The 15,992-nt window shown below is 43.1% G+C and overlaps 1 protein-coding gene across 9 annotated transcripts; it reads right to left on the reverse strand.

The window, feature by feature from the left end:
* Positions 1,174 to 11,023, reverse strand: LOC102180196 (RNA-binding protein 4B). 9 transcript variants are annotated; one of them, XR_001917484.1, is made up of 5 exons: positions 10,840 to 10,974; positions 9,765 to 10,188; positions 4,233 to 4,909; positions 2,445 to 2,666; positions 1,174 to 1,773 (listed from the first exon to the last, which is right to left on the reverse strand). XR_001917484.1 is itself a non-coding variant. In XM_018043081.1 (4 exons), the coding sequence occupies exons 2-3, from the start codon at positions 10,174 to 10,176 to the stop codon at positions 4,242 to 4,244; spliced, it is 1,080 nt and encodes a 359-aa protein (XP_017898570.1). In that variant the 5' UTR covers positions 10,177 to 10,188; positions 10,849 to 11,023; the 3' UTR covers positions 1,174 to 1,773; positions 4,233 to 4,241. The 9 variants fall into 9 exon arrangements, 6 of the variants coding, with proteins under 6 accessions (XP_017898570.1, XP_017898568.1, XP_017898567.1 ...); XR_001917482.1 differs by having other exon boundaries at positions 1,174 to 1,854; XR_001917485.1 differs by lacking the exon at positions 2,445 to 2,666 and adding an exon at positions 6,118 to 6,220 and having other exon boundaries at positions 10,840 to 10,970.

Consider the following 15,992-nt stretch of genomic DNA (forward strand, 5'->3'; position numbering starts at 1 on the left):
TTGCTATGTTGTGACTTCCCTAGTGTCCCACTGGCTAAGACACCATGCTCTCAATGCAGGGGGCCTGGGTTCAATCCCTGTTCAGGGAACTAGATTTTACATGCCACAACTAAGACCCAACAGTCACATAAATATTTTTAAAAATGCAACATTAACTTAGCACAGAGCAGGACCAGAGATTTTAGTGAAGCTAACAAAATATGTATGTATGTATTTGCTCTGCATGATGCCTTACAGATCAATCACAATGAAATCTGTTGTCTTTGCCCCCCGCCCCCAAAAAAACAAAAAACCCCAACTAGGACAATTCTGCCTCCTTGGGGAATCCTGGGGCTAATGTGGGATTTGCATACATCAGTTCTAGTTGGGAGTGTGTGCATGGAGTAGGGAACCTCTCTAGAGGTTGTCTACTGCCCCCAAAAATCAGGGAGAAATTTTGCTTCACTTATGTCAGACAAATATATTTTAAGTACAAAATATGCGGGAAAATGCAATTTTTAAAGGTTCACAGAATTTACATCACCATGTAATACAGGATACAATAAAGTTTAAGTAGAGTCTATCATTAAATTTGTTTTATGAGAACTTAAGCAATGATAAGAAAATATCATGTCCATGAATCTTTTCAAAATTTTTCTAGAGGATGCATTTTATTGCACAAGATTATCACTGCCACTTATGAATACCCTAGTTGCTTTTCTGCTCAAAATGCTGACATATCCCCACATCATAACTATTTTATTCATTTCAGCCAAAGTCTAATTCTAGTTTAAATTGTGAATTTAAATAAACATATATCGTGAAGTCAAACTGAGTCCATATGACAGGTCCTTGTTCTCACCCAACCTTTTCCTGACACAGGGTTCTCTCTGTGGGGCTGACTTTTATCACTACTAACCTGGGTTTGCTGATGTATAAACAGGAAAAAGCAGCTATGGTTTTTTACAGAGAAGGAGCCTGACCACTAGGTGTAGCAGACTTATTAATGTCTTAAGATGCTGGCTAATTTATCTCCACTCAGTGCTGAGGCTGTAGTACTTATCTCACTAAATCCTTTCATGTAAATTTCAGGTATCTGTTCTTCCACTGAAGTTTGTAGTTTGAGCACAACTAAGAAAGAACCAGAAGACATTCGTGGTAAATTAAGTCATACAAATACAAAAAAAAAAAAACTTAAGTGTTAGAAATGTTTATTTGTCAAAATATATATATAAAAAAAAAAAGTGGGAGAAGTGGAGTAAAACAAGGCTAAATTTCAGCTACTGCTGTACCACGATCACAGGTCAGACATGAAACAAAACAAAACAAACAAAACAACCACCAAAACCCCAATGGTCTTAGCAATTTCAGAAGATTAGCTTCAGTGTTAAGAGTCCAGAGCTAACAGAGAAGAGTAAAAGGTTGCTTGCCTCTACGTGGTCATTTTAAAGGGAAAGGAGATGTTGCAGGTAGGCAGGGAGAAGGGGTCAACTCCTAAGGAAAGCAAGATAAGAGGGATTCCACTGTACAGGAGAAAGGGGACACCAACATAATCCTTACCTAGGGCTGCTCAGAGGCTGGGAACGTGAGGAACAGAAAGGCTACAGAGACTAGTACCAGGAGGAGAGAAAAGTGAACGTAGAAGAATTAAATTAAGAAAGAAAACATAGTTGGTCACAAACTCCTTTGTTTACTGAAACATGAAGCAATGGAAACATCCCGGCAAAGGGGACCGCGCGGAGCAAGTTCTCATATATGACCGCAGCCCGAGGGTTCAGTCCGCAATTATCCTACCTGAAAGAGAGCACAACACAAGAGGCTTACACAATGCCTGGAGAGCAGCTTGGCTCCGAGTACAGGGGCCCTGGTCCCGTCCTGTATTCCAGGGGGAAAAAGAACAGAACAAAACAAAACCAAGTCAGACTGGATCAAAGTTACATCTCATGTAATCACCTTTCTACTATGGCTATATATAGGAATCTAGTTATATACAGAACAAGAAGCAATCTGGAAGCCTGCTATATTGGTGATAAATATATCTTTCTCATTTTTTTACCCATCTTTTAGGTAAAACTACTTCTGTGATACAAGGCTACTGTCACTGAAACAAAGGGCATACAGGTATCAAGAACCGTAATTTAATTTTTGGTTTCAAAAAATCAGAAGATGCTAGGTCTCAAATATGGTCGATTACACTATTCTAAATATGCCTCATTTGAATCTTTCATATAAACACATTTTCAGAAATGACAATCATAAAGGGTTTCAAGGAGTGGTTCATTCATCCTCCAACACACCTGCATTATCATACTGTCACAGATTTAGAGTCACAATTACAGTAGTTCCTTTAATTGACCAAATCTCCCTTACCAAAACAAGAGAAGAAATCCTAAATTCTCTAATTCTTCCATTGGTGATGGGAACTCCAGACACCAATGGCTGGGGGAAAAAAAAAGTTAACTCACACCAAGTTCCTCTACTTATTACAGACAAAGGGCCAAATCTTGGTCTTGATCTGTGCCAATCGACTTCAAAAGCTGTGACGTTCTTGAATCAGTTCTGCTAGGGTGAGACCCGAATTTGGATCCCCAACAGTTCTGGAGTATTTCATCCTGGCAGCCTCATTAACATCAGGCTCCTGGGACTGCAACCAACTCAGGGTTATTCAGTCCATATGAGGTTCATACCTGGAAGGTAAGTTTCTTTAACAGTCATCACTAAAAAGAGGTTAGTTGAACAACCACTGCTAGCAGTCAAAAACCACGTAAACATACCTTAGTAATACTTTAAAGACCACAATATATACTATTTAATGTTTAACTTTGGAACATAGTTGAGAGAAATGTACAGTTATCTAGAAGACACCACCTTACTTAAGAGGCATATCCTAACTTGATGGAAGACCAGCAGCATTAAAAGATTAATGGCAGACCACACTAGTTGTTAAGATGATCTACTTCGTGCATATGAACACTCACTGCTACACAGCAGTCACAGCAGATCCCTGTCTTGTCATAGTCACACAGGATATAACATCACAGGTTCATATATTTCTCACTAAGCAAAAGGGAAAATTCCTGTCACTTGGTTTTCTTCTACTCATACATCAAAGAGGTATGTTAAGAACCCTGGAAACTCGCCCTGGAAACTCGGTGGTAACTCAGGTTAACTTTCCTACTAGGCCTCCAGTTCTGCTGATGCTGAATTTCAAGGTACTAGCTATCAATCTCTAGATTCTCCAATTATACTTGACATTCCAACATCTTTGCTTATATTACTTGAAAGAGGAACAATTAAACTGCCAGGGTTACCATCAATGGGATTTCATACACTTCAGAAAATTACCTGTTTAATCTAGCTCTTTACATGTTCTCTAACAAAAAAATCCCCCCAATTTGCTGGAAGCAATGGGAAGTGTCAGGCTCTAGATAGTAGCATCATAAGCCATGCAGAAATACAGCTAAGTGCCCATGGAGAACAAGATGCTCTGGATTACTAGTAAGCAAGGGACTCCATGGAATCCAGAGCAGACAGTGGCATCAAAACATTGCTTTCCAGCAAGTGTCTGGGAACTAAATGCCTAAAACTCAGAGGATTTTATTTGGCTTATTTATTACAAGAGTTTTCTCTGATAAAGGCTCATGAGCTAAGTAACAGTTTTATTAGCAAATTGGAAATCTGAAGTTAGTTTTAATCCTCATTGGTGACATTATTAACTTCTGAACCTGTACTCTTCAATGTACATCACAGTGACTTTTGTGGTGGAAAGAGAAAGTGGTTTTGGACTCAGGTAGGCCTGACTATGAATTCTGGCTTTACCTCTCAATCACCAGATGACATCAGACAAAGTACTTAACCTCTCTGGGCCTTAGACTCCTTTTTCCGTGAAAGAGAAAGCGTCTTAAAACCTCGCTGTATCATTAAACGATATATGTATAGAGAGTACTCAAGTGTTAGTTCTCTTCAACTATGTTTCTTGTAACAGATCTGCTTACATTTGATTAAAGAACAATATCCTAATAAACTGAGTTGTTGTTTTCCTGGGATGGACAAGTTGGTTGGAGTTATAAATGAAGACCTCAACAGGCCAAATGAAGCTCTGGCCTAGAGAAATATTTAAGACTAAAATGCAGTGACTACCTTTTGGATACTGTCCTGACAGCAAACAGGTGGCTTTAGCCTCCTCTCTGTGGCAAGGTCTCCCTTCTGGGGAACTAAATGGTATCTCTTAACCACACCCACCCCACTCTCACCTCCAGTTTTTAAAAGGCTGAGTACCGTGCTCGGTCCACATACTGCTCCCGTTCATACCGGGCCATGTCATACAGAGAATTCCGTGCAGCTGCTGAAGCCTGAGACAGCTCACTCTCTGGCCCATAACCGTAGCCCTCTCCAACTGTGGGGAGTACAGCTGCACCACGACGCAGGGGGCTCCTGTCCCTTCCGTAATAGGAGGAAGTGGTGGCAGCGGCAGCAGCCATAGCAGCTGAGGTGGCAGCAGCGCCTGAGTTTGGCAACAGGTGTCTGTCGTAGGGATCAACGGAAGTGGAGTTGAGGTGACTGGTCACAGCTGTGTTCTGGACTTGAGGCAGATGAGACATGGTCTGCTCTGCATAGTTGTAGGCGGAAGCTGCTGCTGCTGCTGCCACTGCCTCATAAGAGCGGACTCGGTAACGCTTATAGTAGTCAAGTGCTCCATATGCGTCGTTGTAATACATGGATTCCCCGTAGCCCATGGTATAAGGTGTGCGCACCGCTCCATACTGTTCATTATACTGCTCGGTAAAGTCCGCCACGCGGCCTGAACGATCTACTGGACACTCTTTGGACCAGTGCCCCTCTTTCCCACACCGATAGCAGCCACTCTGGTCTCCCATCCCAGGGGCAGTGCGAAGCCGGCTGGTGGACAATTGCACGTGCATTCGTTTGCCTTTAGGAAATAGATGTAAGAAGATTTATTATAACTCATTAACCTTCCTTGTCTTCCCCAAACTCAACTAGTTGGCAAGACACACAAACATACAAACACACACTCCTACAACCCTATTTCAACAATCCCCTCCAAAATAGAAGCTGAAGTTTTAACAGATGAGACTTAGAAAATCTGAGTCCTCAGAAACCAGTCAATACTTTCTACTTACACCAGCAGACTGGGATTCCCTCCTACTTCCGTCTCCAAGACTTTCTTCTCCCCAACACAGAAATTGAGAGTTTCCACTTTTCAATACTAAGACTAATATCAAAACCTGACAATTTTTCCAAATCAAATATCCAACACCACACAGTTATGCTCTGCAGAGTAAAGCATCTTACCAACCTCTCACTGATTTACTCAGGGCCACATAAGGCCTAAGCAGGTACTGTAGCTTAAAAAACCACAGCATGTGCTGTCCATCTTGTTTCTTCCAGCCATTTTTGCAAGTGTCACCAGAAGGCTATGTTGGGTACACAAACCATACCTGGTGCATCATCTGCTTCAACTCCAGGACCTCTTCATAGTTAGTTATAAGACCTTTCAGACTTCAATCCCACCCCCACACTGCTTTTTAAGCAAAGGTGAATCCACACCTGCTGCGGAAAGAAAACCACCTGACCCAGGTCTCTCAACAGCAAGAAATGGTTCTTGAAGCGGTACTGGTTTCTTAGGAACAGTGTGTTTTCATATAATGGAATGATTGGCATTTCATCCTGTTATGCAGTAAACTACATAAACCTGTAAACAATTCTTTACAGGGAATTGTCTACTTGTCAGAAAAATGCAGCACTGGCCTAAAGGCTTCAGGGCACCCGTACAAACAAGCCACATCCATACTTGCAGGAAATGACCAGCACGAGGAACAGCTAAGAGAAGGTAAGAGAAGAAACAATCTTTGCCCCGAGCTTGTGTACAACCAAGCCCATGGACCCTTGCTAATGAAAGCATCCAAGGTCTTTAAAAGCAGTTTGAGAAAAGGCATATTCTTGGCAGCATTTGGTGCCAAACTGCCTAAGACTTTGGAGATCAAGTCAATGCTTTACAGATCGTAGCCAAAAGCAGCCAGCACAGAAGTAGAGAACTGGGGCTTTGCATCACTCTAAAGGGCTGCTCAGGACAAATCCCCCCTCCGCGATCAGCAGGTTGCTCTCTCTGTAACAGACCTTGTTCTGGATGCAGCTATGCGGTAGGAGGCCTCGTGCTCCACCATCCTGTTGGAAACAGCCCGATTCAGGACGGCAGCCAGAACAGCGCCATGCACTGACCCTGAGAGGGGAGCGGGTTAGTGCAGTAATATCACTTTAGTCAAACTCAGTTCTGCCCAATGTCCAACATTCCTACCACCCCAGTTTCTAGTAGCTGCTGCCTCAAACTTAAAACCCTTTCTTTAGCAGAAACAAAGGTGCTCAGGTTTTTACTTCCAGCTGCTAGTAGGGAGGCAGCATCCACCATAAACACTGATACAGTCAACAAGATACCAAACAGCAATTTAATATGAAAGCAGCATGTAGCCATCCCATTATTTTCACAGATACAGATACTCCCATTCTTAGAAGTTATTACAGGTCAAATGCTAACTGTGCTTAGAACAGAAACACACGGATTTTTGCCCCAATTTATATCCCAAATGTAGAATTCCCTATAATTTGGACTGGAGGGATTACAAGCTACTTGGCTTTCAAACATGCATGGTGACATTAAACGTGTGTGATAGAAACAGACTGTTTCAATTCTGAAGTCAGTGTAACCAAGCCAATCTAAAAAGCAGCCAATCCAGAGACCTAGAAGTACATTTCCAAGGAAAATATGTAACTAAATCCTTTACAGATTATGGGTCCATTTTTTTTTGAAAAGCAAAATCCAGTTATTTTTTTTTCCCCTTGATGTTTCTATTACTACATACAATCTCCACCACTGCTTTTAGAGTGGAACTCAGAAGTTTATAAACATCTGTAGTAGCTGTAAAAAGGATTCAGGTAAACAACTTTTAAAATCTAGAACTAAAAGATCTACAACGGAAGGGATAGATTTTCTTCACATAATCTTTCCAAAGGTGGTAACCAGGCGTTTAATGTAAATTTCTTAAAATTCTTATGATAACTGAAATATACTGTGCTTCTCTATTACCTTAAGGAACCAATGCAAAGAAAACTGAAAGAAGATTAAATTCTACTACTCTACTACACTTGGAGAGGCCAAAAGCTTTAAAATTTTCTGCAATCTCCAAGAAAATTACTAAGGTATGTTGCCAACATTTCCCAGAAAAACAGCCTCCACCGCCCACAGTGTTTTCTTTTGAAAGAAAGAGGTGGGCAACCTGAAATCCTCAATGCTGAGCTCCTACCAAATAATAGAACCCAGAAATTAGGGATATAGCTTGATATACAACTGTACTCCAATTTAATGTTTGTTTACATACTGGTGAAAAACAAAACACATAAACTCATATAACATTCCCAGCTCAGCTGCCTGAGTTATTACTTGGGAATAGCTTCTTCAGGGTCTTTCACTGCAAACTGCTTGCTAAGTCAGTAGCGGTTCAGTTCACTGCTGTTTATGGGGAGGAAACAGATCCCCAGAGACTCAGGTAAACTCAGATTTTGCTGCTTTCTTTTTAAGTCATACAGTCAGGAAGCCTCAGTAGCAGCCATTAACATATACAGGTTCAAAAGATGACCAAAGTGGCACTTTGAGGTCCCCTTTATTAGGGGATGAGTAAAAAGGCTTTATGAAAAAAATGTGACAAATTGGTATCTAGATTGTATTTTCTGTAAGACTGCAACTTTTTATCCAATGCTAAACTTTCTCGTCATCTGGAAAAAAAACAAAGCTGGTTATAAAAATGTCTGTACGTAAAACATAATGAAAAATTGAGTGCTTTCTCCAGAGGGCCCAGGCTAAGAACATGAAAACCAAATAAAGGATCCTTTTTTCCCCCAATAATGACATTTCAAAAAATCTCACGGATCATTGTGTTATTACATCCTGAATGAAACCCACTGTATGAAAACACATTTCTTTCAAGCCAACCCCCCTCTCAATTAACTGACGTCCATATACCTATTTCTGATCCTATTATTTTACTCTATTGCATATTAAAAAGGTAAAGACAAGCAGTATTATACTAGAACATCACTGCAGTTTGTACCAGACTTTAACTGCATTCTTTCACATTTTGCTTGTTACCTATCAAGAGAGAACTCCCATTTCCTCCAACACTGTCCATTCATGATGCCCTCCTTCATCCAATGAAAATAATTCAGGGTATTTTTAAAGGTATCTGAAGCGCAACAGCTTTCCAAAATAATAAAAGAAAACCAAATATAAATGAGGAAAGGTATTACATTTTAAAGAAGTTTCTAACCATCACAGAAACATCTGTTGTTGCAAACACCACTCACCTTTTATCACACAGTGCTTTTACTGCCAAAGCACTTTCACATCTATCACCTCATTCTAGCCTCACTACCATCCTGTGAGGGAGGTACGGCAGGGACCATTATAACTCTACTTTACAAGTGGGGAAAATGAAGCACAAAGAGGTTAAAACACTTGTCCAAGCTCATATGACAAATAAATGGTAGCAAGTCTCTACAGTTTTTGCCCCGTGCTTTAATGAGCAGCTAAAAGCCAGGACACCACTGGCTGAAGCTGGAAATATCTGATGCATTATTTGCAATCTCTACTATCTGCAGACTTTCTTACCCTTTTCTGGTCAACTTTTCCTCTTCTCCATTTCTGTTCTGTTTTCTAGGTTTAGTAGAGGACCCTTAAGTACGTCTTTACAACCCTTTTAATGGTACTCAGAGAAAAAAATGATCTTAATTTATAAACCTGAAAAGTGGATGTAAACATGTGGTCTAAGACAACACTATCAACAAAAAGCTTGTAGAACAGCGCCGTACAACAGAACTTCCTGTGATGATGTAAATGTTCTGTATCTGCACTGATACAGTCACTACTAGCCTGTATGACTTCTGAGTACTTGAAATGTGTGCAGCACAACTCAGAAAGTGAACTTTAAAATTTATTTAATTTCAATTTGATAGCCACATGGGGCTAGTGGCTACCATATCAGCACAGTTCCAGAGGGTCTTCAACCTCCTGTAGTACTAATGACAACGTATGTACTTTTATTAATGATATAAATAATTTGATATGACACCCTAATCGGAATCTCCTCAGAAGCAGAACCATAATTCCCATTCAACCTAACATTTTTAGAAATGTCCTTTTTTCCCTTTAAGATTAAATAATAGTATGTGGAGCAGAATACATAGCAGTTTTTGGCTCTGCTTATATAGTTCATCACATACTCAAAAGATAATCCCCCAAAATCAGATTCACCACCCAGATTTACAATACAGAGATTCTTAAAGATGTCTGTGTTCTTTCCCACCACGGCCCATTGCCCAGGGCAGTAAGGAGTATAAACCCTATGCATTTAAACTCTCAAATATATAAGGCTTCCTCATCATAACAAAAGCAGCAAGTAAGCCACAGACCTTTATCCTCTTCTCCCATTTGCAGATTAAACTTCCTACAGCACCCAAATGAATGACACTTGCAGGAAAAAGTGACCTACCGTTTGTGATTCTACAAAGTTGTTGAGAAACATCTTGGCAAATCTGAAAAGGAGAAGTGTGTGCTTCTCCAAGAGTTGTGTTTAAGCATGGTAAACATACACTCGTTCTATTATCTCCAGCTCAAGTGGAACGGAAGACATCACCCTGCCAGCCCCATGGTCCTCTGTTCTTGTCTACACCTAGACCCCACTCGGTTTTGCCACCCAAGCCCCAGAGCAGTTCACCTTGAAACTCTGTGTTGTCAAGGCCCCTGATGGCCTCCACTGCATCCTCAGCCCGCTCCATGTGTACAAAGGCATAATCTTTCACGATGTCACATTCGATGACTGGACCGTACTCCTCAAACTTGGCCCGGAGCTCTTGGTTGGTACAGGTAGGACTGATGTTGCCTACATGCAACTTGGTTGAAGCTTTGCTCTTATTCTTGCTGGCTTCCACGTTGATGTTCACCCCGTGCAGCTTGTAGTGGTGCAGGTTGCGGATGGCATCCTCGGCCGCCGTCTTGTCCTCTATGTGCACAAAGCCGTAGTTCTTAATGATGTCACATTCCAGCACCTTCCCATACTGCTCGAAGAGCGAGCGGATCTCCTGCTCTGTGGCCTCCCGGGGCAGGTTTCCGATGAACAGCTTCACCATTCTGACAAGAGCCTGAAAGAGAAGAAAGGAGATTTTCAGAAGTTAGAGGCGAAAGTTTCAATGCACTGCATTTCGGATTAATCCTCCCAAGTTCTTGGCACCTTCAAGATGCTCTCACAGACGCTCCTTCTTTTTTCAGTAGCGGGAGAAAGGTTAGCTCTTAAGGAGTAGTGTAAGCTGTGTGTAACACGCGAACGGATCGGTTGCCAGCATGCACTGCATAGTCCCTCGTGAAATAAGGCGCCCTTTCAGTAACAGGATTAGCTTGAAATACTCCTGTTCGGGGGCAAGTAAGAGAAGAATCCAAACGAGGGGGAAGAGGCATATATCTAACTGTCCCTGGTAACAAGGTTTTGGAGGGAAATCTGTGTACCTCTCTTCCGTGAAGCATCACCGTTCAAAATACTTTTACGAATAAAAAGGCCCCCTTTGCCCCAATTGGGACCCCCACCCCCGCCCTGGCGACCCAACTCCAGTGCCTTTTCCCCAACAAAGACTCGACTCGACCCCTGCCCCGCCCCCTCCGGAGACCCGGCCCCGCCTCCTCCCGTTGTCTTCCCCGGACTTCCCGCCCCAAGAGAAGAAACCCAAACCCTGGGCCATCCCCGTCCGCCAGAGGCCAGGCCGGCCCGGCTCTCGGGCTCCCCACACGCCCACGGATACCTTGCGCACCTCCGGGTGGCAGCAGCGCTGGCGGCGGCTCCCGCGTCAGAGAGAACCCTACAAAATGGCGACGGCCGCTCAAACCTCGGCGCGACCGGGCCTTTCTCGCGCGCCACCTGACGCACGCGCGAGTGCGCGCTGCCCACCCCCTCCTCACCCTCGCGGGAGCCAGGCGACCAATCCCGCGGCCGCGTACAAATGGCTGCCCCGGGCTCGGCTCCCAGTCGCCCCGATAGGGGGCGGGGCCCGCTGTTGTCGGCGCGGCGGAGCGGAGGTCAGCCCGCCCCCTGGCCCGGCTAGCCAATCAACACCTTGGACGGTGGTGTGGGTGGGGGTCGGCGCTCACGCGTCAGAAGGCTCTGGACGCAACCACTGCCTTGGTGAAATCGGAAGCCCGGGAGTCACAGTGGATCATAATGGATCCATTCACAATGGATCGTGCTATTGGGCAGTGTCGGGGGGCGGAGGTGGGGAAGGACGGCCGCTGCTGATGACAAAGGGTTATCCCACTGAGTCCCCGAAAAGCGGGTTTTCTTAGCAATCGGCCAGCCCCTACGGTAGCTTGGGGCAACATTTTAGGAATACAGGTGGGCCACATTTCAAGCAAACCTGGCCTTTTATTTTTTTTTGGTAGCGCTTTATAACATAATTCAAAATATTTTAATTGAAAACATGTACTTCATTGGTGAGGAAACAGAACCGAAGATGGCAGAGCTGAGATAGCTCGTAGAGGCATTCTATCCAGGTTACACTCAAATCAGTTGGGTTTTGTTTGTCACATATACACGAAGGCTGGTTTTCTCTCCCTAGCTAGAGAATTAAGCTCTAATTATATGTCCTTAACAGTTCCCGATTCTTGGGAGCACACCAACGAATGCTTGGTGTAGAGGACCAGAGAGGTTTCTTGTTTTGGGGACAGGCCAGGGTCTCCACCTCCAGACCAAGCTGCTGGAGGACAGGGCAACTGACCAGGGCATTTTCCAGCTTTCAGAATTCAACTGTGGTCCAAGGGCACCTCCTGCTGGCAAAAAGGAAGTTACTAAGGGGGTTTATCACTCACTGTCACCTTTGGACAAAGAATAGACGTTTATGGAGATTGATGGACTTAGCTTATCTCCAAGTAGAGCATGCCAGGATGTTTGGTCCATCACCATTCCTCCTTGGTATCTTTTCTGATACTATCAGGCACAAACTCTGCATGCCGTCCTCTTCCTCTTCAGCTACTTGGTTACATTTCTTTTACTGAATTCTTTGTTGTCCACCAATTTCAGAAGAGGCACTGTCCCAGTTCTGATAACACTCATGCTTATCTCCCACCTAATTCTATTTAACCCTCCCATTCCCTTCTTCTCTTGGTCATTTCCCAGTTTCTCTCTATAGTCAGACTTTTAAAACACCAGCGAGGGACCCCTTTGCCCATTTCTGAAATAGTTTTTACTCATCTTTGCTATTAGTTTTTCTAACTTGGATTTCTTCCCAGTGTTTCAGGGTGGATTTTTGCAAACAGTGTGAACCTGCTGTTGCCCACCTTTATGCCTGTGTTTTGGGTTCTATCTTCCTCTCCAATTGCGCAAGTTTTCTGAGGTTACCAAAACTAATATCCTCTTAACAGTTTGCACCCCTCTAAAATTTTTCGTTCGTTCACCATCCTTTCCTCCTGTGTTTTTATACTGTTTCTCCTCATAGCTCTAACCATACCATCCCATCTTCTCCCCCATCTATTTCCCTATTCTTATCTATTCCCTTTTACCTCCCCTTCGCTTTCCCTCACTTTTTGAAAATGAAAGTCGCTCAGTCGTGTCCGACTCTTTGCAACCCCATGGACTATACAGTCCATGGAATTCTCCAGGCTAGAATACTGAAATGGGTAGCCGTTCCCTTCTCCAGGGGATCATCCCAACCCAGGGATCGAAGCCAGGTCTCCCGCATTGCAGGCAGATTCTTTACAGCTGAGCCGCAAGGGAAGCCCTCGTAGGCAACCATTAAATGAATTTAGAATGTATTATTTTGTGTTCTTGCAAGATATATATTTTTTTAAATTGAAGTATATTTACCATGTCGTGTTAGTTTCTGGTGTACAGCAAAGTGATTCAGTTGTACATATACATATACTCATTTTCATATTCTTTTCCATCATAGGTTATTACAAGCTCTTTATTTATTTGTCTTAGTTGTGGCATGAAGGATCTTTTTAGTTGGGGCATGGAAATGTTTAGTTGCAGCATGTAGGATCTTGTTCCCTGACCAGGAATGGAACCCAGGCCCCCTCAATGGAAGCTCAGAATCTCAATCACTGCACCATCAGGAAAGTCCCTACAAGATATTGAATATAATCACCTGTGCTATACCTTAGAACCTTGTTGTTTGTCTATTTTATATATAGTAGTTTGCATCTGCTATTCCCGAACTCCTAATTTTTCCTCCCCTATCTTCCTCTTTGGTAACTATAAGTTTGTCTTCTGTAAGACATGTTTTTTTAATGCACATTTGCTTTTTCCATTACAAAAAATGTTTCATTGTGGACATTTTCAAAAAGGCACAAATAAAGTATATTATGAAATCTTCTGGGCCCCTTACTCAGCTTTGACAGTTATCAACATTTGCTCATCTTATTTCATACAGCCCCTTTGCTTTGTGTGTGTGCATTGGGGCTAGAGTTCTTTTTAAGGCAAATTCCAGTCATAATGTCGTTTCACCTATAAGTTTCTCACTAACTGCCTCTAAAAAATCAGCTCTATGCGATGCTAATATCATGTGATATTGGTATTTAAATTTCTACTGGATTGTCCCAAGTATCTGTTTTTACATCTGGTTTCTCCTAATATGGATCTAAACAAAGTCCACCCTTGTTCATTTGGGTAAATGTTATTTGGGTAAATTAATTTATGAAGATGTTTATGTAAATTGTGTTGTATAGCTCATTGTTTCTTACTTTTTTCACTAAGCACTATGTAGTTCTTGTTGTTTGGTCAGTAAGTCCTGTGTCTGACTCTTGCAACCCCGTGGACTGTAGCCCACCAAGCTCCTCTGTACATGGGATTTTCCAGGCAAGAATACTGCAGCAGGTTACCACTTCCTTCTCCAAGGGGATCTTCCCAACCGAGGGATCAAACCCATGTCTCCTTACCACTGAGCCACCAGGGAAGCCCTAAGTTTTTGTGTGGTATCTAACTGCTGAGCAATACTCCACAGTGTGCAGCCACCATATTTTATCTATCTCCCAGCATAGGACACTCAGGTCGCCTCTAACTCCTTATTCTTATTATAAATAAGCTTGCAGTTGACATCCTTATGTTAATTATGTGTACCCTAATAGATTGGTGTGAAAATTTGAGGGGAGTTAGGACTGGGATGGAATTTCTGGGTTGCTGAGTCATAGGGTATACATTAAATTGTTACCAACCAGGGTTCTTGACTTTCTCCAGTCAATAGAAATTGATCAGAGGCCAGACAAGAAATTCAGGCAAGACTCTACTGGGGCCCCTGTTGCAGCAGCGGGGAAGTGAGAACAAACAGGTCCCCTTGCTGGCTTGCTCCCCAAGGAGGTGCAAGCTTGCTCTTTATATGGGGTGAGGGTAGGGGTGTGTCCAGGGGTTGGGTTGGAGGGGTGGCTTAGGTGTTTTGCCCCTTCCTTAGGTGGTGGTGAGTGCAGGGAGCATGCGCAGTAGCCTGCTTTTGCTTTTTGCTTCAGGCACTTCAAAAGTGGCAGTTGTGTTTTTTGGTCTCTTTGTATCTTTGGTCCAGAATTTGCCCAAATTGCGCATGCACGCAGTTATTTTTAGTGTCATCTGAGGAGAGTTGTGTCTAGGCACAAGCACTGTAGCACTGCAGCAAAAGGTCCCAGATCCCAGGACTGTCTCAGAACTACCTTGACCAAGTAGTGTCAGGTTGTCCTCTGGAAACCAGTCTACCTCCCACCCGAGGGATCCTGCATCTCAGTGTCTCTTTGACATTATCCAGTTTTCTAATTTTTGCCAGGTATAAAATGGTATATCATTGTTGCTTTAATTTGCATTTCTCTCATTACTAATGATCCTAAACATCTCTTGTTTCTCTCAAGTTTGGGAGGTTTACTCTTCTGTAACTTTAAATCACTGCAGATGGTGATTGCAGCCATGAAATTAAAAGACGCTTACTCCTTGGAAGGAAAGTTATGACCAACCTAGACAGCATATTCAAAAGCAGAGACATTACTTTGCCAACAAAGGTCCATCTAGTCAAGGCTATGGTTTTTCCAGTGGTCATGTATGGATGTGAGAGCTGGACTGTGAAGAAAGCTGAGCGCCGAAGAATTGATGCTTTTGAACTGTGGTGTTGGAGAAGACTCTTGAGAGTCCCTTGGACTGCAAGGAGATCCAACCAGTCCATTCTGAAGGAGATCAGCTCTGGGATTTCTCTGGGAGGAATGATGCTAAAGCTGAAACTCCAAAACTTTGGCCACCTCATGTGAAGAGTTGACTCATTGGAAAAGACTCTGATGCTGGAGGGATTGGGGGCAGGAGGAGAAGGGGACGACAGAGGATGAGATGGCTGGATGGCATCACTGACTCAATGGAAGTGAATCTGAGTGAACTCCGGGAGTTGGTGATGGACAGGGAGGCCTGGCGTGCTGCGATTCATGCGGTCGCAGAGAGTTGGACACGACTGAGCAACTGAACTGAACTGAACCGAACTTTCCTGTTTATATCTTTTCCCCATGTTACTTGTCAGGTTACAGTCTCTTTTTTGTTGCTGATTTGTAGGATTTTCTTGTCTATTCTAGATATTAATCTCTTACTGGTTTTGAGGCAGGAGGTAGATAGATCTCTCCGTAATAAAGTGATAGGGGATTCATTCCCTGTGGACTGAAACTCCAAGACAAGACTAGTAGGACAGTTAAGGGAGAAGGCTGGGCCCTGACCAGACCACATGTTTCTGATTCTCGAAGACAGGAGACCTCTATGACCACACACGTGCAGAAAGGCTCCTTGGAGGTCAAAGGGGAGTGATGTCAAGGGATGCTCTACCCACACGCCTTTATAGTAGAATCCATGGGAGGATCCTGAGATGTACAAAATATGGACTATGAACCAGGCAAATCAGAATGATTGGCCAAAGGAAATCTGAAAGAAATGCCCCATAAAAGTAATTCAAACTGCCACAAGGATGCAACT

The sequence above is a fragment of the Capra hircus genome, chromosome 29 (genome assembly GCF_001704415.2).
Source record: "Capra hircus breed San Clemente chromosome 29, ASM170441v1, whole genome shotgun sequence".
Lineage (NCBI taxonomy): Eukaryota > Metazoa > Chordata > Mammalia > Artiodactyla > Bovidae > Capra > Capra hircus.

Excerpts from the sequence above, each read along its gene's own strand:
- LOC102180196 (XM_018043081.1), bottom strand. The coding sequence starts at position 10,176 with ATGGTGAAGCTGTTCATCGGAAACCTGCCCCGGGAGGCCACAGAGCAG. Across the intron at positions 4,910-9,764 it reads TGACAACACAGAGTTTCAAG|GCAAACGAATGCACGTGCAA; the intron begins GTGAACTGCTCT and ends TATTTCCTAAAG.